The 26,337-nt window shown below is 37.5% G+C and overlaps 5 protein-coding genes across 6 annotated transcripts; 3 read left to right on the forward strand and 2 right to left on the reverse strand.

Moving 5' to 3' along the window:
* Positions 1-656: 656 nt before the first annotated feature.
* Positions 657-8,731, reverse strand: LOC108842093 (formin-like protein 20). Of its 2 annotated transcripts, XM_018614904.2 has the most exons (17): positions 8,100-8,725; positions 6,996-7,699; positions 6,664-6,885; positions 3,587-6,579; positions 3,353-3,473; positions 3,125-3,196; positions 2,956-3,054; positions 2,831-2,872; positions 2,655-2,735; positions 2,487-2,537; positions 2,309-2,390; positions 2,060-2,154; positions 1,911-1,982; positions 1,705-1,821; positions 1,534-1,602; positions 1,375-1,441; positions 657-1,269 (listed from the first exon to the last, which is right to left on the reverse strand). In XM_018614904.2, exons 1-17 carry the CDS (start codon positions 8,170-8,172, stop codon positions 1,112-1,114), a joined length of 5,118 nt encoding a protein of 1,705 aa, XP_018470406.2. In that variant the 5' UTR covers positions 8,173-8,725; the 3' UTR covers positions 657-1,111. The 2 variants fall into 2 exon arrangements, with proteins under 2 accessions (XP_018470406.2, XP_056858765.1); XM_057002785.1 differs by having other exon boundaries at positions 2,309-2,537; positions 8,100-8,731.
* Positions 8,732-9,704: 973 nt separating this feature from the next.
* Positions 9,705-12,580, reverse strand: LOC108839980 (flavin-containing monooxygenase FMO GS-OX-like 9). Its single transcript, XM_018612785.2, has 7 exons — positions 11,913-12,580; positions 11,645-11,715; positions 11,416-11,574; positions 11,217-11,299; positions 10,379-10,514; positions 10,116-10,289; positions 9,705-10,023 (listed from the first exon to the last, which is right to left on the reverse strand). Exons 1-7 carry the CDS (start codon positions 12,487-12,489, stop codon positions 9,841-9,843), a joined length of 1,383 nt encoding a protein of 460 aa, XP_018468287.1. The 5' UTR covers positions 12,490-12,580; the 3' UTR covers positions 9,705-9,840.
* Positions 12,581-16,240: 3,660 nt separating this feature from the next.
* LOC108839014 (glutathione S-transferase T3-like) lies at positions 16,241-17,008 on the forward strand. The gene has a single exon (XM_018611861.1). The coding sequence runs from the start codon at positions 16,241-16,243 to the stop codon at positions 17,006-17,008; it is 768 nt and encodes a 255-aa protein (XP_018467363.1).
* A 1,112-nt stretch (positions 17,009-18,120) lies between these two features.
* Positions 18,121-19,151, forward strand: LOC130508653 (uncharacterized). The gene is made up of 2 exons (XM_057004265.1): positions 18,121-18,791; positions 18,841-19,151. The coding sequence occupies exons 1-2, from the start codon at positions 18,140-18,142 to the stop codon at positions 19,149-19,151; spliced, it is 963 nt and encodes a 320-aa protein (XP_056860245.1). The 5' UTR covers positions 18,121-18,139.
* Positions 19,152-23,209: 4,058 nt separating this feature from the next.
* LOC108841843 (uncharacterized acetyltransferase At3g50280) lies at positions 23,210-24,816 on the forward strand. Its single transcript, XM_018614616.2, has 2 exons — positions 23,210-23,735; positions 23,820-24,816. The coding sequence occupies exons 1-2, from the start codon at positions 23,247-23,249 to the stop codon at positions 24,699-24,701; spliced, it is 1,371 nt and encodes a 456-aa protein (XP_018470118.1). The 5' UTR covers positions 23,210-23,246; the 3' UTR covers positions 24,702-24,816.
* The last annotated feature ends 1,521 nt before the right edge of the window (positions 24,817-26,337 follow it).

The raw sequence follows: 26,337 nt of genomic DNA on the forward strand, positions 1-26,337 counted from the left end.
TAATGTGATCTACTACAAAAAAAAGATGAATTTGAGTTCCACACAACATCTTCATATATCACTTATGTAATATAAAAATGCCCATTTTGAAGTTTGGATAATAACAAAATAAAAGTTGATTAGTTCAGTTACCTTTCACAAGCAGATTCCCAAAACCCCTAAAACACTCGAAATAAGTTTTGTATTTTGCTAATTACAGTTACGTACATACTTCAGATGAATCTGAAATCTCACCCCTCGGTTAATTCCGTACTTAACATGAATACGTATACTAACGTGTCGTATTTTTAAGTAATTAGTACGCCATCTTAGTTTTAACTTTTCTTTTTCACTGGTTTGTTTATTTTCCAGCTAAAGAAGACAATTATTAATACTCTCTCGTCACTTGTTAACAACTCCCATGTTTCTCCTTATCCTCTGCTTATAACGACTTTTAACGAATTTCCCAATGGGCTTGTCGATATTAGCCATTTCTTATCTGTGGTATGGGCCTGCCTTCGTAAGATCCCAATCTGCTTCCGTATAGAGTTCCAAACATGACACAATCTAAAAATTGTATGGAGACAGTTTATCTATGGTCAGATGATCATCTCGAGTCAGACAGAACCATGTCGTTTCTTATAATTAGTTTTTCTCATTCGTCTGGATGATACTACTACCTAGAAAGAACATTGATGATATTGTGGTAGGATACAAAGTTACACACTAAGCAAAGATAAAATGCTCTACATCTCTATCTCCCTACCTGAAACCTATACAACACTTCAACCTATCAAAAGTCCTCTAATCAGGGAGGGAAAAAAAAAGAAAATGGCAGGGAAGAATCCTAATTTACAAGTTAGAATTAATCAATGTGGAGTCAGTCATGTAACGTGGGAGTGGTGTAAAGACCTGCCTCTTATATATATCCTTGAATGGTGGTTCCCTCGATAGCCCGCCCAGGACCCGAGCCAGTTTTAACCGCCCTGTGCCGCTCGGCGGAAAGGTTACTTGAACAGCACGCACCACCACCTCCACTGGCATCAACAACCCACCTTTGCTTCACTTGAGAAGAGAGAATAAGGCGGATTTTGCAAAAATAAGATTTTAAGGTTCTTTTTTGTGTGTTGGGTCAGCTATCATCAACTGGTTTCTTTGTGAGACTGACTCCTTTTGCCTTCTCCATCTCTGCTTCCTTTGCTGCTTTCTTCTTCTCCAATTCCTCTTGTTTGATGTTCTCTTCATGTGCTTTCTTGAACAACCTTATAAAATTCAAGAGGGTCGCAGTAACTGCATCCATCCATCACCCAGGTGTGTTATTAGCTAACTATATTAATAACAATGACTCACTTTCTAATGTATCGCTAAATAGAGAGGATCAAGTTTATGCCAAACCTTGTTCAAATGGACAACGTTTAGGATCTTCTCCAAAATAATACGCAAGGGCATCAGCATTATTTCCCTGTCCATTAAAAAGACAAAATAAAGATACTTCAGGATCAAACGTATTGTCACATGTAAGACCTTGGGACCTAGTAGAGGTTGAAAATTTACCACGACCGAGTAAAGACTCGACACAGCTGTCACTTCAGTCGTCGCAACAGAAATGAAGTCCTTCAATGTCTGTTATGAAAAACATAAAACTAGACTTTAGCATCCGAAAGTAAGTCTTAAAAAAAAACAGCTGAAATTCATGAGATATGCAACAACAAAAAATCAACATACTTTGCGGAAAACTTCAGAAACAGGACCATCACTTTCAGATGCAGTGAGCTCCTGGTTCAGTTTTTCCAACCCTTTGATTATAGCTTGCATTTCCTCCGCCAGAGACTTCAATTGTATCTGAACCGACAGGACAGTCAAATGATGAGCCGATTACAACCAATGAATAGAGGAAGGATAAAGCACAAACGCAAAAAAAAAAAAAAAACCTTTGAAGCTGATTCAAGACTTCCAAGATCCTTATGAAAGTCCAGTAGATCTGATCCCTTGGAAGCAAGGACCTGTAGAAAGAAAAGAGGAGATTTTCAGACCATTTTCTAAAACAACCTAAAGGCTGCTTTTTGAGATTGTGCTTTACCTTGCAGAGATAGTGCATCAGAGTCATCTTGCTGTTAGCAGCACGTGTGTCGCTTAATTTTAATAAACTGTCCAACTTGAATCCCACTGCAGCGCCTGCAGAAAGCAGAACAATGGTTTTATCAACCACAAGGGATATGCGTAAAGACAAAACAGGTAAAAAAAGGCACCACCCTTGGATCAAGCCCACATTGAACAGAGAAATGTTCTAACCAAAAAAGATGTAAAACAATCAAAAAAGTATACTTACCCCTCGCAGTTCCTTGGTTCAATGTGTTCCCCAGGTAAAGAATCTTTTTCATAATTTCTTTTAGCTTTTGTGAAGTACGAACCTGATGAACAAGCAATGAGGAGAGAAAAAGTCTAAGAAAGGGAAATATATACGGACTAAAAGGAAATATTAGAGTTAGTTCTTGCAAGCATCTGACCTCATCACACGCAGAATTTACCGCATTTAAACTCTTTTTGAATTCTTTTATCTGCACAAAATCATTCATTAACAATAAGACCACTAATTTACAAGTACATACACACAGATGAACCTCCAACTTATTCTTTCAAAAAAAAAATCAGATAGACAGAAAATAACACCGGACCTGAGTGCCGAACTGAATCTTGAAGGAAAACACTCTCATCTTCGATTCTACTCGTGGCACCTTCATTAGCTCTAGGAAGTACTGCGGTAGCAAAATGATGGCAGACCAAAACGCATTAGCTAAGGAGATTTGATGAAACTATCTCAAGGTTGGTAATCTCAAGATTTTAAACAGACCTGCTCACACTTTCCCAAGGTCGCCTTGTCACCAGTGTAGTTCTACAGCAAAACAGTCAATAACCAATAAGAATGATATATTCCACACAAGACATGCGCAAAAAAAAGAAGACACAAGTCAATACCTTAAGAAGTTCCATCTCTTCCTTGGTTGGACAAAACTTTATAAGATTCTCTATTTGATCAATATCTAGTACAGTATCATCCATTGCCAGAACTGCAGCCTAGTTGATGCAAGGAAAATTGTGAACAATGATCATACTTTTACACAACTAAAGTAGGTTTGGAGCTTACCATCATATCAGGCAGCGGCATCTTCACTTTCGTAAGCATAATTTCCGTATTATTGGCTCTCCTAAGGTCAATCTGGAAATCATAAGAAAACCCATATATCAAACAGTGAAATATTAATATCTTTTACAGTAGGTGGCACTCAGATTCCATGCATACGACCAAAGTCTCCACCACAATCAGAGGAAGTTATCAGGCAAATAACAAAGTCTTTAAAATATTTAACATTACCAGTTGAATTTTTTCAGGTTTTGCCCCAACAGATTTTCTTCGACCTCCAGCTTTATCAGCCGGTTTTGGCACTATAGCAGAGAAAAGGGTCTCTATTTCTGATACATCAAATTCAGGTGCACTAGCAGAAAAGAAGAAAAAAAGATGATCAATAACACAAACTGTTTTTATGGCTAAACAAGGTACGAAAGGGGAATATACAAAAAAGAGAGGAATGTAAAGTTAGTGCAATACGTTTGTCCTTGTCTCTGTAACTCGTCCCATAAGCTTCCCTGCAAGGCCCTTGTTACTTTAACCCAGTGTAAAGGCTTCAGAGAAGACTTTTTTGGAGCTGAAGACCCCAAACCTGGACGTGAAAGCCCACGCCCTCTTCCAGCAGGAGGTGCACCAGGAGGTGCACCAGGAGGTCTAGGTCCAGGAGGTGGAGGAGGTCCACCAGGAGGTCTAGGTCCAGGAGGTGGAGGTGGACCCGGAGCACGGCCACCTGGAGGCGGTGGAGGGGGAGGTCCCCCAGGAGCTCTACCACCAGGAGGCGGAGGAGGTGGTGGGGCTCCTCCACGCATTGGAGGTGGTGGTGGCGGTGGGGCTCCTCCACGCATTGGAGGTGGTGGTGGCGGTGGGGCTCCTCCACGCATTGGAGGTGGTGGTGGTGGTGGGGCTCCTCCAAGCATCGGAGGAGGTGGTGGAGGCGGAGGTCCACCAGATATAAATGGAGGTGGTGGTGGCGGCGGAGGTCCACCAGATCTAAATGGAGGTGGTGGTGGTGGCGGAGGTCCACTAGTTCCAAATGGAGGTGGTGGTGGAGGCGGAGGTCCACCAGTTCTAAACGGAGGCGGTGGAGGTGGAGGAGGTCCAGTCGATCTAAAAGGAGGTGGTGGTGGTGGCGGAGGTCCCGTAGATCCAAATGGAGGAGGTGGTGGTGGTGGCGGAGGTCCCGTAGATCCAAATGGAGGTGGCGGTGGTGGCGGAGGTCCCGTAGATCCAAATGGAGGAGGCGGTGGTGGTGGCGGAGGTCCAGTAGATCCAAATGGAGGTGGTGGTGGTGGCGGAGGTCCGGCAGATCGAAATGGAGGTGGCGGTGGTGGCGGAGGACTACTAGATCCAAATGGAGGTGGCGGTGGTGGCGGAGGTGGTGGAGGGGCTCCATGTCTCGGTGGTTGAAAAGGAGGTGGAGGAACTGAACCTACGTGACCAAAAGGAGGTGGTGGTGGTGGTGGTGGAGGTGGTGGGGGAGAGGCTCCATGACTTGGTGGTTGAGAAGGAGGCGGAGTAACTGAACCAACGTGACCAAAAGGAGGAGGTGGAGTTGGGAATCCATAACTTGCTGGCGGGGGTGGAAGGAAAGGGACTGAATGTGCTTTACTAAAAGGAGGAGGAGGAGGAGGTGGAGGAGCAGCAGAAAAACCGTTAATAGGAGACGTCTTGGGTGATGGCGAAGGTGCAATACTCATATAAGGCATTGGGGAAGGAGGAGGAATGTGACCTCCACTGGATTTTGGTGTATTTGATGAACTAAAAGGAGGAGGAGGAGGTGGTGGTGGCGGTGGTGGTGGTGGTGATGGAGAATTGTAAGATGTAGAGCCTTCCTCATGAGTTTCAAGAATCGAAGTATACACAGGCTTCCACGGTGGTGGAGGTGGTGGTGGAGGAGGTTGAGAAGTAGAACATGTCGTAGGAGTTGCCAAAGTTGAAGTGTACACAGACTTCCAAGCAAGAGACGGTGGCAACACGGTTCCATTGTTTGGCTTCTCAGATGCAAAAGGAGGAGGAGGTGGTGGTGGTTGTGGTGGTGGTGGTGGAGAATTGTAAGATGTAGAGCCTTCCTCATGAGTTTCAGGAATCGAAGCATACACAGGCTTCCACGGTGGTGGAGGTGGTGGAGGAGGAGGTTGAGAAGTAGAACATGTCGTAGGAGTTGCCAAAGATGAAGTATACACAGACTTCCAAGCAAGAGACGGTGGCAACAAGGTTCCATTGTTTGGTTTCACAGATGCAAAAGGAGGAGGTGGTGGTGGTGGTGGTGGCAACACAGTTCCACTGTTTAGTCTCTCAGATGGAAATGGAGGTGGTTCCGGGATATGAGATGTTTGAGAGTAGCTGTCATTTCGGCTCTGCGAAGAATAAGTAGGTAGTGGTGGTGGTGGCGGCGGTGGCGGTGGAGGAGGTGACGCAGCTGCTTGTGAAGACTGTAAAACTGACGTAGCCTCACTGGTTAGAGAAGTCAGAGCTGGAGCTGTAGGTGGATGCTGAGGTGTTGGAGGGGCCTTATGTGGAGAGGCAGGTAGAGACGACGCCTTTTCCTTTGGGCTAGAATCTGGTGATAACCAAATTGGAGTTCGACTCCTCATAATATCCGATGAAGAAACAGTCGCTCTCAGATATTTAGTCTTAGCATCTTTTGGAACCACGCCATCAGGCGATGTAGCTCTTTTACCATCCTTGAGAGAAGTGGTAATTGAAGCCGGAGCACTGTTTGTCCTTGTCGGAGGGTACGCCACATGCATAGAATCTTTGTATGAGCCCTTGTTTGAAGGAATCCACCGAGAAACTGCATTAGGCTTAGCCATTCTAACATTAGGACCTTGAGTTTCTTGCTGCTTAGACTTCGGTTTGAGTGAATCTCCAGCCACTTTTGCATTTGCTCCGACCACTTTCCTTGGTGCAGCTTTTGTTTTGTCAGATACAGGGATGTTGAGATCAGCATTTGCTTTCTGAGTTGTAGACTCCAAATCATTGCCTTCTTCATCACCTTTGTGTTCCGACTCTGCTGCTATAGAATCATTCTCCTCCTTTGCTTCCATTGTCCTCTTTCGCTGCTCATCACTATCATCTATCCCTATATCCTTCACTGAGTCAATACTGGTATCTGCCTTCCCATCTGACCTATACTGTACATCATCAACAGTTATATCTTTGACTGGATCTGCGCTAGCCTCCACATGCACCTCATGTTTATGATTTGAATCATCAGATGCACAATCTAGAAACGCATTGGGTTCCACGTCCCCCTTCCACACCTCTTTACCCTCAGAGTCATCTGAAGCAGTATCAACAACCACAAAACTATCTGAGTCAACCGTATGGTCAGGCCCCTCAATCACATCGCTAAAAATCTCCTCCACCTCATAAAACTCTTCAGGTGAAGTGATATCAAAATCGTTCTCATCATCTGATACTGGGGCTGTTGCAATAGCAGGCACCACGGTATCAGCACCAGCAAAAAGTACCTGACACATAAACGAGTATGCATTCAAACTTTAACAGTCTCATTTTAACAGATGATCAGAGAAAAAAATTCACAATGGCCATACCTCTGCCTTGAATTCCTTTGGGAACTGGTCCTTGGCATCCCAAAGTATATCCATCTCATCGCGCTCGACAATTAAAATATTACCACGGACAAATGCTGTGTGGAACATGATTCTAAAGACCATCTCTTCACGCACAAAATCATCGTGCAAGTGTATACATTCCAGAACAACATCCCCTTGAACACGGCATTGGATATCTAATTTCACCAGGATACACTCTTCCTGCAGATAAGATCAAGATAATGAACATTGTCTAGAGAGAAGCGTGTAGCTGCTATAATAAAACACCAAAAGAACTCCTATATGTGACAGATACAATGGTTGTAAAGTACCTGTTGGTAGAGACGAGTGTGTTTGTTCGTCTTTGGTGTGGAAAAGAGAACAACGGAGGTCCTGTTCGCTTTGGATTTAGGGTCCTGACCGTAAACCCGGATGATTGGTCTGCAGCCTTTCATACCCTCAAAATGTGGGAGATCTCTGAGAATCAAACAATCCAAAAGAAGGGGAGTATCTGAAGGAGGCCAATCAGAGGTCAAGTTTCTTCTAGAGATGTACTGAAGGTATCTGAGTTGAGAAGGCTGAGGGTTAAGAGGAGAGAGTATATGAAGAAGCTCCTTGGGAGCCTGTTTGTGCACCATCTCAAGAGTCTTCTGCTCGCCCTGATACTGCTTTCTGTACAACAACAGCCCTGATAACATGAAAGCAAGAACAGGCCAACCACCTTTTTCGCAATGCATCAGCAGAACATTCTGTTGGCCTTCCAGTGATAACCAGCTCTCGCTGGATTTTAGAAAGTGATGGATCATCTCAAGAGGTAAGAGCGGACAAGTCTCGTACTGCCGAGGATAATCCATAACCGTCATGTCGTACTGAGACAGCACATCTGATATTTGACTCCGCTGCTCTCCTTCTCTGAAGTTGAAGACCATGAAAGAGGCGTCTGGGAAATGATCCTGTAGCTGAGCAACGATGCCGCCCAAGTACAGTTTGTACTCATCCTCTCCCATAACATCGCTCGAGAAACAGCAGTCAAAAACTGCAATTAAATTATTGAAAAAAAAAAGAACATGGAACTGCATTAGCAAAGGCATGTAAGCTATTAGAAAATGGTCTAACTCTAGCTCTGTAATTGTTGGCACTATAAGGTAAGTGCAGCTACAAATAATAGAATCATCATCAGCAGAACATTAAAAGAAACCAAGGTTTTTGTTCCTGTCGGAAACCAATATCCGACAAAGCTTAAAGTTTCGTTAAAGAGATTCTGATTCCTAAACCTCAATGATTCAAAGCTTTACAAAACCTAAGAGATACAAGCCAAGCTCAAATGACATCTACGCAATCAAAATGAAATGATCTCATCATCCTCTACAAATTCAAAGCTTTTACAAAACCTAACAGAGAGGAAGAGGAGAGGGAGGGTATGTTTGGTAGCATACCATAGAGACGCTCGGAGATCTCGAGAAGGTGATCGGGAGGCTTTTTGTAGAAGAAGCGACGGAACAGCGCCATGGGAAGGGCGCTGTCTCTCCTCGGATCGGATCCAAACCGTCTTGAGATTTTTTAGTAAACCAACAACAAGCAGATCATTCTCCTATTCTCAATCTCCGTTGACCTAAACCTCAGATCCACCTTTTAATTCAAACCCTAATAATTTTTTCACCAGCAAAAACAAATCTTCACAAAATTTACAAATAGCCAGATAGATAGAGAGACAACCAATCCCAGAAACCTCTTCTCTCTCTTCTCTCTTCTCTCTCTCTCTCTCTTCCAATTATGAAACAAGGCAGCTCGTAATAGCCAAAAGCCAACGACGCCAATTTATCTGCAATTTCCTTTATGTACAAATGGGGAAACTCTTATTGAACAAAAATGGAAACAATGAATCTTCGAAGCTAATCAAATAGTTTACAAAATTAAACAAAAGAGAGGGAAGTGACAGTGAGATTAAGAATTTTCAGGTGGGGAGATGGAAGCAGAAAGAAGAATGAATGAAATGAAATGAATCGAGATTTCGAGAAATCTTCCAATCAAAATTATTTTTTATTTTTTTATTCATAATTAGAGGAGCTATTAATTATAGCCAGAAAAAGGCTTTTTTGATTTTTTACTCCTTACCGAACCGAATGAAACGTAGTCCGGGTGGGGGACTTTAAGAGAAAGAGGGGAGACCCGGTTCGGAGTCCCGACATACGACGACACCACCATTCTCCAGCTGTTCCTCTCGTCCTACGTGGATTTATATGTAAACAGTATTTATAAATATTACAGCCACGTTTTCTCTCTCTCTGACAAACAAAATAAAAATACAAGAAGTTCAATTTGCGATTTTCCATCTGTCGGAACACGTTATTGACTTAAAAATAAGTCACCAAAAATATATATTTAGAAACATTTTCAGGATATGAATATTTCAAATTACATCCACATTTTATACAAATACTAATTGGTGATAGTATGTAAAGGTTCCATTTTTCATTATATAGTGATTAATTTGAATAAAGGGTTTGGTCGGAAAAATAATTTGAACTAAAGGGGATTGTATTTTCATATCCTTTGAGGATAAGGTATCTCCTATTTAAATTTATATATCAAAGATCAGAAAAGGGACTACATACCATACTTAACCTTGTGCTCTTCGCATAAAGAGGCCTAAAGATGCATTTTTGTTATTGAAATCCTGAAGCAATTGAGGCCAATGTATAATATTTGGGCTTATTTTAAGTCAACGGCCCAACTATCTCTCTCACTTCGTGACTAGCTGAGTTGCGAAGTGTGTACGTGAATGGGGTCGTAGCCCAAATACGAGATCATTTCCAAAATGCTTCTCTCATGGTGTTTGTAGCAACTCAAGCCTATGTGAATTATTCAACTTAAGATAGTCAACGGCCCAACTGTCTCTCGGCTACTCCAAACAGCCTTCTCAGTTTTTCTCATGGACCATGACTAGTGTTTCTGATTTTTCTACGGAAAACCAAGTTGCTACATCTTTCTTAACAAGGATCTCCATTGATTTTTGGAATGTGTATCTAGGGAAATAAATGTATAAATGTATATGGATATAAATGTCAACCAAAAAACATAAAACAAAAACCAAACTAGATAAATAGGAAGAAAGAGAGATTCTTTTCTTCGTAACTTAACAAAAATAATTTAACAAAACATAACAAGAGAAGAGTTTCAAGAATTGAAATTTGTAAAGTGAGAGCTTTGCATAGCTTCTTGAAGGAGTTCATGATCATCCCCAGAATCACGATACGTCTCAAGATTTTCCTGTGAATTGTTGAGAGCAGACAAACAAAGTAGTTTCCTCCATTCTTCTAAATGAGGAAAGCCAGCATAATCCGCATACTTGTCACAATACTATAGCAAAACAATTTTAAAATTGTATTAGTACCTCGGTCATTAATAAACAAACAAGTTTTTTTTTAAACCGTGTTTAGAGGTTTTATTACAGTGAAATCAGCAATGTCGTGAGTGTTGTGTTTAGGGACACCGGCGAGATCTCTTGAACGGTAAAAGTCGGCGACAGATTGCATCATTTGGTCGGAAGAAGGAAGAGATAACTTTCCAGACAATACTTGTGCTATCCATTTTGCTTGTGCTTCAAAGAATGGGAACCCTATTAACTGTAAAAATCAAAAAAAAAAAATTTGAGATACTAAAAATCAAGATTAATTAGTAGCATAAATAAATAAAAGTGTAGAGAGAGAGAGACCTTTCTTGGGATACCGACAAATGAGAGGGAAGGGGAGAGAGAAGGAGGGAAAGTATGTTCAAAGAGCGGGCCGACTCTATCATCATCTACTTTTACTCTTCCTTTACTCTCAAGAAATGGAAATTTGTACGAGTACCTGTTTATTATTCAAAACATTTTTTTATTATTATTCAAAACATAATTAAATAAATACGATAAAACGTTTTCAAAATGACAAAATTGATTACTATTGTAGGGTATAACAACATGATATCCAAGAACTAGGGAACTCAAATTTATTGAGATGACCAATGTGAAAGAAAAAAACGATTTGTAGCCCACTCAATACGACATTATCAAAAAGTAAACTATTAGTTTAGTTTAGTAGTTATCGACAACATAGAGTAATTTATATATCTCTCGATATTATTTTAATCAGTAGGAGTATAATTTTCTAGTTGAGGAACTAATTAAGATATACGTTACGCATTATCATGCAGATATCAATGATCAACCATATTTTATCGTGTTTAGTTTTTTTTATTAATAGTACCTCTTACATTGAAGCAATATATGATACTACTACTTATGATGTCGATGAAGACCTCGATACGCCCACAAAGTCATAGTCAATTAAAATAAACTTAACGTTTAATTAATTACGACTAACTCATTATCTAAGGAGCCATCATCACATGTTTGTCTTACGTAACAGAAACAAAAAGTAGTAATTTAGACTATTCGTCAACTTGCATGAAGAAAACACAAGGTTTTATGTTGATTTACACTTAAATTTGTTATATATGTGAATTTTGGTTTTGTAATCATATCAAACAGTAGATAAAGATGAGAGTCTTACCCGGTGCAGTATAAAATTGTATCAGCGACGACCCAAGATCCATCCACAAAGATGACTCTGCCATCATCTTTTAAGCATTCAATCTACCAAAACAAAACAAAATCAAAGAAATAAATATTTTTAATCCAAATTTGTACAAATACAAATTTAATTAAGCATTAACATATATATATAGTATGTATATTAAAGTTATTAGAACCTGTGGTTGAATATGAAGGTTTGAGTGTTTGGAGATGACTTTGGAAAGTCCAGAAGTTATGTCAAGTGACTTGGCACTTAAATGAACTTCCTTTGCCACTTCCACAAGCTCTATTGATATGTCTTGTCCACTCATTGAGTTCCCAACCACCACCACTACCTATCACCACCATCATCATCATCACCAAATTTAAACTAAGGTCTATATATAGAGAGAGAGTTTTAATCACCTCATCACGAAATGGATCAGGCACCCGGTAAACATGGCTATGAACTTGCTTCCTTTTCCAAGAACCCATTCCTATAATTAATTATCAAAGAACCATGAGGAGAAACAAATCAACAAGCGTACATATACTCATTTCATAGGGGAGAAATGATAATAGTTTTCTCTAGTCATATTAGCAATATGATGTGAACCACTACATTTAGTATTTACTATATATCGGTAAACGGTTAAACAAAGTATATAACGATATTGAAAGCAATGATAGGTACCTTTTATAGAGGGCAATCTTGGGTGAGAGTAATGACCAGTAGCAACAACAACAGCATCAAAGATCTCTTCAATGACCTTACCACTTAGTTTCTCTCTACTTCTCACAATCCATCTCCTCACATCTTCATTTTTATCTTCTTCCCCTACAAACTCAACTCTAACATTAAACCTAATCATTTCTCTTACCCCAAAAGCTTCACAAAAGTCCTTAAGATATAACCAAAGCTCCTTATGCCCTGGAAACCTCCTCATATCTCTCCCTTTCTTCGCCAAAAATGGAAAATCCGAATAGCCCATTATCTCTCTCGGTGAGGTTAGTCTCAAGGAAGAGTAAATGCTGCTATGGACCTTAAGTTCACCATTCATAGGAACACTACTTCCTAAAGGATCTTCTTCTTCCACGTTTGGTTGATACAACCACTGACCTCCTACGTCGTTGTTTTGCTCCATCACCACCACTTTGTGTCCTTCTTTTCTCAGCTCCCTTGCCGAGACTAGCCCAGACGGTCCAGCTCCAATCACACACACCTTCTTTGATCGGCTTCTTGATGCTTCTGATGATGTGACCGAAACCATTCTTGCTAATTTTGGAAAAAAGATGGATTTAGTATGCCTTTTTATTTGGTGTCGTTGTGTAGTCTCTTGCGGGATGTTGTTTTTATAGTTGAAATTATGACTCTCCTTTTTGGAGTTTAATTAATTAAGACTTCCTCACTACTACTACTCAATACGTCTTTTTCTGTTTTATCTACTTTTCCTGGTTATATAATTTTTTAACATAGATATTCATATACCTATATACTTTACATAGATTCAGATCTCATGAATAGAACCACTTTGTTTATTTGTTGGAAAAGTAATAATTTGAGAGAGAAGACGTACATGACAAATCAGAGGTGGTAGACTAAAAACATTGTATTTTTTGGTGCAAGACTAAAAACATTGTTTGATATTTGTAACTTCGTTTTCAAGAATGCACACACAATACGAATCTCTTAAACCCGAGTGACATGATAATAATATAATAGAAACCATTCATTATAAATAACCTCTTCTTCGTTTTATACATTAAAAAGATCACGTTCAATATTTGATTAACTAATATTATATATATATATATATATATATACTAATAGAACCTAAACTTTAGATGTTATCGATTTTCGATTCTCTCTAATTTGTGCATGAAACTATCTCAAGTGTTTTCTCTTAACAAAGAAACTAACTCAATCGTTAGTCAAAAAAAAACTAACTCAATCTTCATAAACAAAGTTAGTGTAATGGGTCCCAAACTGATTTCGATCATAAACTCTGACCGATCCACCGATCGATATGACTATTTATTTATGTCACATGTTGGCTTTTACATCAAATAGTTTCGATTTTTTTTTGCCTTTTAAAAGTAGATTTAAAGACAATTCTAATTAACTGAAAATGATCATTTCCCTTTGGAAACAATTTTAGTATTCTATATAATTGCTTCGGCATCTGATTTCTTTTGTAATGAAAAGAGTTACTATAACTAGCTATCATAGGAAGAAGATACGTGTGTTAAACCCTCACGAGAGGTAACATTTTTCTGAACGAACTTTCGAATATAATATAATATAATATATATGAATATTTTCGAATATTAATACATATTCCTCATTAGAAAAATATATGCTTAATTTATTTTTGTTCCATACTTCCATACATAAAGTTTTTAGTGTTATCTATAAATAAGCATTCATCAAAATAATAAAAAGAAATTGAAAGAGATGTATATGTTAAGTTTGAAATTAATATATGTTGAAAAACTCATCCAAAAAAAATATTATGAGTCAGCGATTGATATCAATTTAAAAACTTATTAAAATAAGAAAAAGTGTGACAAAAGGTAAGTAAACCCTTTCCCACGAAGTTAAAAGAAGAGAGGTGAAAACAGTCTTGAGGCGCACAACAATGGCTATTGTGTCCCTCTTAATCAAAGTAATCCTTGCTGTCAAAGTTGTTCTTAGGGTTTGTTGGAAACATTAGTTATATTACCAACCTATCTTGACAAAAAATATATATACAATTATTTTACTCTTATATAAATACGAGTATTTGTATCAAATAACTATTAACCTTAATTTCACTACGTAAATATATACTTTTTAATTTAGAAAAACACTTGTGTTCTGAGTTTTGAGCGTGTTCTTCGAACCGATTTACTTGTGTGGATTTGTGTAATTTCTAATGAATTTCACATTCAACTTCTCGTGTTTAATTTCATAAATTCGTTTTTTCTCTTCTGCATTTGGGTTAATATAACTTGTTTCATTAATGTGCTTGTCCTCATTATTATGTGTGTGTCTGCATCTTTATTGGTAGCATTCAGATCTTGTCTGCCTTCTATAATTCAAAAATCGAGATCTTGATTTAAGTATTTAAAAGCTCATGGGCTGTAATATATACTACCAAGATCTATTGGTTGCACACATGTGGTTCTGATAGCAAAGATATATATGAATGAATACTCTGCTGATTTAATTAAAGTATCTTGAAGGCTCATGGACTGTAATATACACTACTAAAATCTATTGGTTGCTTGGTTGCACATATACTTCCGATAGCGAAGATATGCATGAATACTGGTGATTTCATCAAGTCCAAGTCATTGATATTCTATTTTTCTTGGTTACAGTTTTTGATGATATGTTAAGACCACCTGCAACGGTGTATTTACACAATTCTTAGCGTTTAAACCTATGATTAAAGGATTAAAAAAATATAAAATGGGGCGAGATTGGTAAGAATTGGTCCGTCACTAAGGATTTTAAGGAGTAAATCCTTAAGTGCGTGCCGCGCTCTGGTTGGTGAGACTGAACAAGTGATTTGCCATGTTAAAAAAATTCGATGTCATTTGTTTCGTTGGAGAAAAAAAAAAACTGGTCTCGACTCGAAGGCGAAACCAAGGCGACTCAAAGACGATTTCGCGATTGTGAAAACCCGAGGTAAATCGAAGCTTTTTCTTGTTCATTTACGGTTTTAGATTAGGTTGCATGTTTGTTTCCTCTCAAATAAGGGTTCGTTTTCTGGTTTTCAATCGTTTTTGTTGATTTTTCGTTTGAAGTTTAGGGTTTCAAAACGATTTGGATTTTCAATCGATTTGGAGATTATTTCGTTTGTAATTAGGGTTTCAACAAGGTTTTGGTTTCAATCAATTTCTAGATCTTTTCGTTTATGGTTAGGGTTTCAAATCGATTTTGATATCACTCGATTTGGGGATCGGTTTTTCTTTTTTACGGTTTCAAAACGAGATTGGTTTGTATCGAGGCTTATATGATCTTTGTGTTTGTTCTTATGTGTTTACTGTTTTGAAACGATGCTTCTTGTGCTCTGCCTCTTGACTTGTTAATTAATATTTTTTCTTCTTCTCTTTCAGGTTAATATGGGACATGATTACAGTTACAGTCAGCCTTCTTCATCAGAGTACGACATCACCTCTCTTCTTGAAGAAGAAGCTGCACTCTACGCTGATGAAGCAGCTGCACTCTACGCTGATGAAGCTGAGAGTAGCTACATGATCGGAGAGCCGGCTGAGTACCCACCTCGAGCTGAGCCTGTTACACAACTCAGCAGAAACAACTCAACAGACCTTATGGCTATGGAGGAGATGAGTGATGACTTGCAGACACAACTCAGCCAGCTTAAGGATCAAGGTATTAAGAGTGAGCAGAAGCTGGTGAAGCTAGAGAAGACAGTGGTGGTTTGTCTCCTGGTTTGTGTATTACTGTTAATGGGTTTGGTGTTCATCTATCTGCGTGGTGAGTTTCTGTCATCTTCCTTTTGATTGTTGTGTCTGCATTTTTTAAAAGCGTTTAACTGTTTTATCTCGTGTGTTTGCAGGAAGAGCTTCAAAGGGTACGTACAAGCTGAAGTCTTACGCGGCAATCTGAAGTCCCGACTGTTTGTAATAAAAGGTACTCTTCGAAGTCTCTACAATATACTAGTTGTAGTTTTAAACGTTGAGATCACTGAATCAATTTGTATAGGATTTGATACTAGTTGTAGTTTTTAAATGTTGAGATTTGATTGGTGTTAAATGATACTGAAATGCTTTAAATGTTAGTTTTAAAGCAATATAGTTATATATCACTTCCGTCTTGCTTAGTTAATTATCAGTACTAGTCTGATTTATTGTAGTTGTAGTTTTAAAAGCTTTAGTTAATTATCTATACTAGTCTTATTACCTTCCTACCTGCCAAGATTTATTATGTTAAATGTTTCTTTAGGTTTAGATCGCTTACTTAAGGTTTTGTGTTGCTAGTAGAGTGACACAAACCATTCCCTCACTATGAATATGACCCTTGGTTTTGTAAATCTACTGAATAGTCAATATTCAGTAGACCTTGAATCCCCCGAACCCGTTTGGTTGAGTGGTCCCAGTCAAGATGAGTCTGCTGTGAAGGTGAGCAGTAAATGGTCTCCCACTGAGGATAAAATCTTCATTGGTGCTTGGCTCAACACCAGTAAAGATCCTGTGGTGAGCAATGACCAGAAAGCCAACACGTTCTGGAGCAGGATCGTAGACTACTACAACGCAAGCCCCCAGCTGGTGGGAAGAACGCCTAGGCTTCTTGGTCAGTGCAAGCAGAGGTGGTCTAGGATTAATGACCAAGTCTGCAAGTTCGTTGGATGCTACGACGCGGCTTTGAGGGAGCAGAGAAGTGGTGAAAACGAAGATGAAGTGATGAAAACTGCACTAGACCGCTTCTTCAATCAGCACTCGGTGAGATTTAGCATGGAACATGCCTGGAGGGAGCTGAGGCATGACCAGAAATGGTCCTCCTCTTTTGTGGCTAAGGACAGTGGGAAGGATAAGCGCAAAGTCGTGGAGGTTGATACAGCAGACGAAGAGCCTAGACCTATGGGGATTAAGGCTGCTAAAGCGGCCGCTAAGAAGAAGAAGAGTGGTAAAGAAAAGGCTCTGACGAAGATAGATGCCATCATGCAAGTGAAAAAAGAAGTCTCAACACAGAACCTCCTTGAACGTCTACTTGCCAAAAAAGAGCCTCTCAATGAGATGGAAACAACTCTTAAAATGAAACTTATGTCTGCTCTAATATGAGTTTAGGTATTGTCATTTAGCTATGAGTTTAGGTATTGTCATTTAGCTATGAGTTTAGGCCGTGTACTTGCATATTTTTTTTCATGTTTTACATTAACTATGTTGCATATTTTTCAACGTCTACTTGCATATTTTACATTTAGCTAACTGTTGTCTCTTTTCAAGTTCTGCAGTAGGCATGTGAACCAAGTCACGGGTGCTTTGGAGATGGGAAAGTCTTTTGGTCTTTGGCGCATGTGAACCAAGACAGTCACGGGATGTTCTGTTCACTTATGTTGTATAAGTAGTTGTAGTTGTATCCTCTTGTTTCCTACATCAAAACTCTTAACTTATCTTGTTTTTTCTCCTATCATCTCGGAGAGGTTGTAGTGTAACGGTGAAGCACTCTGTTTTTAAGACTGTAATATTTTTAAGACTGAAGCTTGCTTCTCTTCCTTCTCATCATTTCTTGCTTCTCATCATCTCTTGCTTCTCACAAGTATCATCTCATCACACGTATCATCATTTTAACACAAGTATCATCTCTTGCATTTTACCTTATCATCATTTTAACACAAGTATCTTGCTTCTCTTGCATTTTAACTTATCATCTCTTGAATTTTACATTTTAACTTATCATCTCTTGCAACATTTAAATGTTTTAAAACATATATTGAGATTAAAAAATAAGTTCTAAAACATATATTGAGATTAAAAAATAAGTTCTAAAACATATATTGAGATTAAAAAATAAGTTCTAAAACATATATTGAGATTAAAAAATAAGTTCTAAAACATATATTGAGATTAAAAAATAAGTTCTAAAACATATATTGAGATTAAAAAATAAGTTCTAAAACATATATTGAGATTAAAAAATAAGTTCTAAAACATATATTGAGATTAAAAAATAAGTTCTAAAACATATATTGAAATTAAAAAATAAGTTCTAAAACATATATTGAGATTAAAAAATAAGTTCTAAAACATATATTGACATTAAAAAATAAGTTCTAAAACATATATTAAGATTAAAAAAATGTTCTAAAACATATATTGAGATTAAAAAATGTTCTAAAATATATATTAAGATTAAAAAAAATGTTCTAAAATATACATACTTTAACAAAATAATTTTTTTTTTCAAGCAGGATGTCATCATCTTCATCCGATGGACTCGACCAAAGATTGGATGAAGTTTTCGACGAAATATGCGAAGATACATTAAACAACTTCTTGGAACCCCAAACCGATAAGCAAAGGAAGCGTGCTTATATAGAACGAAACCGTGAAGAAGGACACACCCGTTTATGGAATGACTACTTTGCCGAAAATCCCACATATGAAGCACATTTATTCAGACGCCGTTTCCGTATGAACAAGGAATTATTCATGAGTATTGTCTATAGCCTCTCACAGAACGTTCCATTCTTTCAACACAAACCAGATGCTACCGGGAGGCTTGGTCTTTCTCCACTACAAAAATGTACGGCAGCAATTCGTATGCTTGCATATGGTTCGGCGGCTGACGCGGTTGACGAATATCTCCGACTTGGTGAAAGCACGGCACTTTCGTGTTTACATCATTTCACTGATGGAATAATACAATTATTTGGGGATCAGTATTTACGCAGACCCACACCAGAGGATCTTCAACGACTTCTCGACATTGGAGAAAAACGCGGGTTTCCTGGGATGATTGGAAGCATTGACTGTATGCATTGGAGGTGGAAAAATTGTCCAACCGGTTGGAAAGGACAGTACGCACGTGGATCAAGCAAACCGACAATTGTCTTTAGAGGCTGTAGCTTCACAAGATCTTTGGATATGGCACAACTTTTTTGGTCCTCCAGGTACCTTAAATGATATTAATGTCCTCGATCGATCTCCTGTTTTTGATGACATTATAGAAGGTCGAGCTCCAAGGTTAGAGTACGTGGTCAACGGACACAAGTATAAGTTAGCTTACTATCTCACAGACGGTATATATCCAAAATGGTCAACATTTATCCAATCTATCTCACGTCCTCAAGGTCCTAAAGCACGGTTATTTGCTAAAAAACAAGAAGCAGCCCGAAAAGATGTGGAACATGCTTTTGGAGTTTTGCAAGCTCGATTTGCGATTGTCAAAAATCCGGCTCTTACATGGGACAAAAAAAGATAGGGAAGATTATGCGAGCATGTATCATAATACACAATATGATAGTCGAAAATGAACGTAATGAATACACTCGCATCGACATATCGGAATTTAAAAAAGGAAGTGTCACCAGAGGTTCACATGTGGAAACCCAAACCGACATGCCTACAAATCTCCATAACATATTTGTCAATCAGAACGAGAAAGAACTTCGGGATAGGCGTATACATGAACCACTGAAAAAAGATTTAATTGAGCATATTTGGAACAAATTTGGTGATGAATGATTATTGTATTTTTATGTATAATTATTGTATTTTTATGTTTAATTATTGTATTTTATTTTATTTCTTGGAATAAATTTTTTTAATTTCACTTTTTTAAAAAAATTATTTTTTTATTCCTAAGGACTCCGAATTCGGAAACATCATTGGACACACTTTTTAGATTAAGATCCTTAACTATTCAAAAAAAAAAAAAAAAACTAAACTAATCCTAAGGATTCCACAATGGGTTACACCATTGTGGATGGTCTAATATATAATTATATGGGCCCCCACATGTGAGAAGAATTCTTAAAGGCAAGGGAACATCAACGGGAACATCAAGATTTACTTCATTGGGCTATTAAACTAATGTAGTGAATTGATGATTCTCTTGTGAAAATTTAGAAACAAGGGGACCACTTTGCTTCTTTGACAAGAAACTGACTACGAGAGAAGAAGCTTCTAATCCAAGCTAGCCTGAGAAGTTTGGCCATACAGAGAGACACTTCGGCATATCACTCTCCATTGGAGAACAAATTGAATAAAAGTTTAATGGATTAAATATAACTCATAAGACTAATGTCGCGTAGATACGCTACGCAATGAGTCTTGCAATGTATTGTAAAAGTCCCCATTTCATTTCGGTGTCTCATAGGCATTCCTTTTTGTTGTCGCCAGCCTAGTTCTGAGTTTCTTTAAAGTGTTTTTGAGTTGCTTTCTGCCTTTGGACCGTATATTTTGCGTTCTGCGCATTGAGCTGCATGCAGTGTCCTCATGTTCTCTAGCCGGCACTCGCCTGAGTGATCCAACTTTCAAGAAAACTTGCTCTACTCAGCTGAGTGCACATACGAAATCATTTACATGTGACATTGTTAAGAATGATAATGGAGTGGTCTAGACTCTAGTGTATGAAGAAGTTGCGATTTACCTCCACCTCAGTAGACTAGAATAATATGAATACGCATGCCACACATTTTCCTTGGCTGGATCATTAACCAGGGTCTCGAGCCTTTGTCATTAGATGTGAAAATAAATAAATTTACTTCAGAAGATTTTCTTTAGAACTATTTCTCTCGCTGATCCTTGAAGCATTCTTCTCCAACGCATTCTCACATTTGACCGGTTCATCAATCTTAGTATTCTTATCTCTGTTCTTCAGATAATATCGAGATTGACATAGGAATCATCCTTGCACCGTGTTATGAATGAACACGAACTAACTTGATTAAAGCAAAAACTAATTGAGTCAAAAATCCATTTGGAGTTTGTATATTAATTATGTTAATGAATTTTTTTACAATTCTTAGGATCCATAATTATACTAGTTTTAGGACCCATTTTCCTTTTTTTCTTTAAAAAAATATATTTATCCTATAAAATATTTTTTAAAATTTTAAAGAATATAAACACCAGATGCAATATTCAGATGCAGTATCTAGACGCAGTTACGTGCGTAAACCAAACGAACACGAACTAACTTGATTAAAGCAAAAACTAATCGAGTCAAAAATCCATTTGGAGTTTGTATATTAATTATGTTAATGAAATTTTTTATAATTCTTAGGATCCATAGTTATACTAGTTTCAGAACCCATTTTCCATTTTTCTTTAAGAAAACATCTTTATCTTATAAAAATAATTTTTTAAATCTTAAAGAGTATAGTAAACTCCACACATCCGACCCAGCGAATAAGTCTTTTTATTAGTGCATAAAGATTTAGACAATTCCACGATTAATACACCTTCTTAGTCACTCTGATCCATATTTGGCAACACCATACCTACGAAGATGTATGTTTGTTTCATACTGCACCCATACCTTTTGAACCACAAATAGGTAGAGAAAACTTTTATTATATCACTTTTAGTTTATTTCACAAAAGAGTTTTCAAGAAAGAAAATGATCAAAAAAGAAGGACAAATATATATTTATACATTTAGGGTTAACTAATTTATACTTAGAGTTTAGAGTTAAAGGTAGAGTTTTGGGGCGAATGTAAATTTTAAAAAGTTTAAAAAGTATTTGAATTTCAAAAAGGATTTTTGAAAGAAAAAAATTTCAATTTGTTTTTATAAAAAATCAAAATTGAAAACATCTAATTCTAAAGGCTTTTTGATTACTTTTATCTTTGTGATTTGTTTTGATGACAAAAACTTGAAGATGAGTTATTTGAGAAAATTGTCCGGAAATAACACATAGTTGACAAAAAAAAGTTTTGACTAAAGTATTTAACTCTAGACTTAAGCCTAACTAGATTAGGACCCGCCCTGAAGTGCGGAAATTGATTTGTCAAATTTCAATTAATAATATATGGTATATATAATATGTGTATATAATATTATATATATTTTGTGTAACATTTATATAATATATACATATTAGACATATATATAATATTTTATTAAATATATATAGAATTTAATAGTGTTATAATTTGTGTTACTTGTTATTAGTTTGTATTTAATCTTCTTACATTTTTAGTATAATAATTTGCCTTGTCACATCTTTTTCCTTTTAACTTATACACATAGTTATGTCATTTTTCAAAAAAAAAAACTTATACACATAGTCTCGTAAAATGTAATATATAAGAAAACATATTTAAAAAATCTACTGACCATATGCCACCATTATTTGGTTGTTTGAACAAAAAAAAATCATGTTCTTGCATAACTGTGTATGTTGTGATATGATGTAGGTGAAGAGTAAATATATGGAAGTAAAGTTAGTGATACGAACATGAGCCTATGTTGGTCTATGCCACAATTATTTGGTTTTTGGAAGATCAATGAGCATAAGCATACACGGTCTTTGTATGCTTATGTTGTAAATGAGTCGGATATTTTTTCTCTTATGTCTGGAATGATATGGAACTCGTTGATTTAAGAGTGGTTCAGTTTTAGATGATCTAATTATATTAAGAGATTAACCAAAAATATTATAAAAGTGTTACTGGTTAGGTTTAACTAATCTATGTTGGTTAAAATTTGGTTTAATTTAAGTTGGTAGGTTGCATTGTATAAGAGGCATGATATATTCTAGCAACAACTATGAAAGAGTCCAAAATTTAAATGAAAACTTCAAATAGTAGATAATCCCTAAATTAATAGATTAGATACAACAAACAAACACAAAAAGTTTTAACTAAGTCAACAGTAAGTTCTAACAACTTCTTTAACTTGTTGCGTCACCTTATTTCCCATGTTTTCTGCATAATATCACATGCAAGATTAATCAAAGATGACACTGGAACAAAATAGTGATGTGACTGATAACATTTACATCTCCATTCTATTTTTTGGTCATACTCCATTTTCTACTGCATTTTAGAAGTAGGCTATGGAGTGGGATGGAAATGTCCTACATCACCTGTAATTTGATCGAAGGGCTTTTCTATTGGCTGAGGCTCAACCAAGTGTCTCTTGCTTATGCAATGCAGCGTGATCTCTTTACCACACCACTGTCTAGAAGCGTGTAAAAAGACTTTTGGCATCTTGCTTCTTCGTCTTTAAATGTGTGAATGGATAATGGTTTGTTGTATGTTCTGTTCTTCCTTTTTCTTTTTTTGGTCTAATGTTGTATTCTTTCTTGCCTTTTCCAAGTCTTTTCGTGTAATAACTGCATACAAAGACAAGTTGGGGAAAAAAAAAAGACAAGTTGTGCATTCTTGCCTTCTTGGTCAGTGGTCACTCACTTCAACTGTATAACAAAGCATCTTTTTTTTTTTGGTAATAAAAGATATTGACAGATGAAACATAATAACAAAGCATCTTTAATGTAAAAAGTTTCTTATTTGATTATTATATACTGACCTACTAAGCAGAAAAGCAAAGAAGAAGTGAAAGAAGCAAAATGGTTTCTTCTTCTTCATCTGAGGTAAAGCTTATCTCAGAATGCTTTGTCAAACCCAAAACATTGCCGGAAAAATGGAAAGAGCCATACCATTTAACACTTATGGATCACTTACTGCTCTCTTTGCATTATATCCAAAAGGGTCTTCTCTTTCTCAAACCATCAACACCATCTGATGATGCAATCAAACCAAAAGTTTTCATGGAGACTTTGCTGCAAAAGCTCAAAGACTCTCTAGCCACAGCACTTGTCCAGTTCTATCCACTCGCTGGTCGCCTCTCCACTCGGAAAACCGATGATGCAAGTTCCTATTCTCTGTTTGTGGATTGTAATAACAGTCCTGGAGCTGGATTTATCCATGCCAAAACTGATCTAAGTGTTGGAGATATCGTTGGGTCTAGATATGTTCCTTTGGTTGTTCAGTCTTTCTTTGATCATCACAAAGCAGTGAGCCAGGATGGTCACACCATGAGTCTCTTGTCAATAAAGGTACATTACTTCTTTCTTTCTTTGTGTTTTCAATATATTAACAAATCATAGAGGCTGATGTGTTTGTTTGTTTGAGAGATGTAGGTAACAGAACTTATAGATGGAGTGTTCATAGGACTGTCTATGAATCATGCACTTGGAGATGGAAGTTCCTTCTGGCAGTTCTTTAACTCTCTGTCAGATATCTTCAACTCCCAAGAAGAAACCACTAATAACAAACTACTCTGTCTCAAGAATCCTCCGATCTTTCGTGAAGTGTCCGGTCCTATCTGCAGCTTTCCGTTCACTCAACCTGATGAGTCCATTCGTCTAACCGACCCTCCGGTTCTGACGGAGAGAATGTTCCACTTCTCATCTGAAACAGTGAGATCACTGAAAGCAAAGGCGAATCAAGAGTGTGGAACAACAACTATCTCCTCTTTTCAGTCATTATCCGCATTTGTATGGAGAAGCATTACAAGAGCAAGGATATTACCAAATGATCAAGAAACTACTTGCAGGCTTGCTGCAGGGAATAGATCAAGAATGGATCCACCATTGCCCAAGAACTACTTTGGTGTGTACATCTCTCTAGTGAAAACGACTGCTAAAGTAGGCAACCTCTTAGAGAATGAGTTAGGATGGGCTGCTTCAAAGCTGCACCAAGCTGTAACCGAACACACTGACGAGAAGATCTCTTCAGACATGGACCTATGGTTGAACTCTCCTTCTAACAAGCGATTTTTCGATACAAACGTAGTTCATATGGGAAGCTCACCGTGGTTTAACAAGTATGGAAGTGAGTTTGGGATGGGGAAAGCAGTTGCGGTTAGAAGCGGTTATGGCAATAAGGTTGATGGGAAGGTATCAGCTTATCCTGGAAGAGAAGGTGGAGGAAGCATAGATTTAGAAGTCTGTCTTCTTCCAGAGTTTATGGAAGCTTTAGAATCAGATCAAGAGTTCATGTCCCTTGTCTCTTCTTCTTAAACATGTTCGTTAGAAGTCATTTCCTTCTTGTGTTTCTTATTGGTTCACCCTCTTTGGTAAGAATGTTTCAGCTACTGTGTTTGAATGTTGCTGTCTCAAAATGAGTTTCAAGACAGAAAAGAGAACACACATATACGCCTTCATCCGCATGTGTTCATAGTAATTTCAGAGTCACAGTAACACAGAGTTGTACAACAATGTTTCTTACACAAAACGTTGATCCTCATTCACCAATCCGACCTTCAAAAAAGAAAAAAAGAAATCTTTATGATCAGTGAAGTAAACATAGAGATAGAAACAAAACCAAAAGCTATCGTCTATGTTCTGAATCAACTTAACAACTAAGAAGATGTTGTAAGACAGTAGCTGCCCCCTCCCTGCAACATGTAGATTCGCCCATAGGTTCTGATAACAAAAATATGAATGAATGTTCTGCTGATTTAATTAAAGTATCTTGAAGGCTCATGGACTAATACACACTACTAAAATCTATTGGTTGCACATATACTTCTGATAGCGAAGATATGCATGAATACTGGTGATTTCATCAAGTCCAAGTAGTTGATATTCTATTTTTCTTGGTTACAGTTTTTGATAATATGTTAATATATAATTAAATGGGCCCCCACATGTGAGAAGAATTCTTAAAGGCAAGGGAACATCAGGCTTGCTTGGATTAAAGGCTATTAAACAAATGTATATTGAATTGATGATTCTCTTGTAAAAATTTAGAAATAAGGGGACGACTTTGCTTCTTTGACAAGAAATGACGAGAGAAGAAGCCTCTAATCCAAGCAAGCCTGAGAAGTTTGGCCATACAGCGATACACTTTGGCATATCAAACTCTCCACCGGAGAATAAATGGAATAAAAGTTTAATGGATTAAATATAACTCATAAGAATACGCTACGCAATCAGTCTTGCAATGTATTGTAAAAGTCCCCGTTCCAGTTCAGTGTCTCATAGGCATTCCTTTTTGTTGTCGCCAGCGGAGATATGTCCGAGTGCCAACAAAGAAATTGAGGAATGGAAAGCCTTTCCGCCTATTAACTGATGTGTGATGTGCAATAGTATAATTAATCCAAAATATATTTATTATCTAATATGCAAACTCTGTGGAAGCCCCCTTGGTCCAATGGTTTGACTAAGGGTTCATGTAATGCTTCTATACCCGGAGGTCTGGGGTTCAAACCCCAGAAAATACCAAATTATGCAGTTTATGGAGAAACGAATTACAGGAGATCTTCAGCTTCGTGCAGGGCGTACCATCGAATATGGATCTCATAGGACGGCTCGGAGAGGTGCAGTCAGGCATGTATTCTCACAAGATGGTAGAATTGTCGGCTGTATAATCGTCTTTGTAATATTCTCATCATTGTAATAGCATAATTAATCGATAATAATTGATCCAGACGTTCAAAAAAAAATATGCAAACTCTGTTTGATTTTTCGATGGAAGAATATTTATGTTTCCAAGAAAGAAAAATCCTCAAGGAAGCACACGGAGAAGAAACCATAGTGTGCTCTTGCCAAAGAAGAAGAATCTGTAAACATTCTTTGGTTCTATGACGAAAACTTAGATCAGAAACGTAAGCCAGTTAGGTCCAAACTTTCATACATTCAAGTCCTTAACAGT

The sequence above is a fragment of the Raphanus sativus genome, chromosome 2 (assembly GCF_000801105.2).
Source record: "Raphanus sativus cultivar WK10039 chromosome 2, ASM80110v3, whole genome shotgun sequence".
NCBI classification, from domain to species: domain Eukaryota; kingdom Viridiplantae; phylum Streptophyta; class Magnoliopsida; order Brassicales; family Brassicaceae; genus Raphanus; species Raphanus sativus.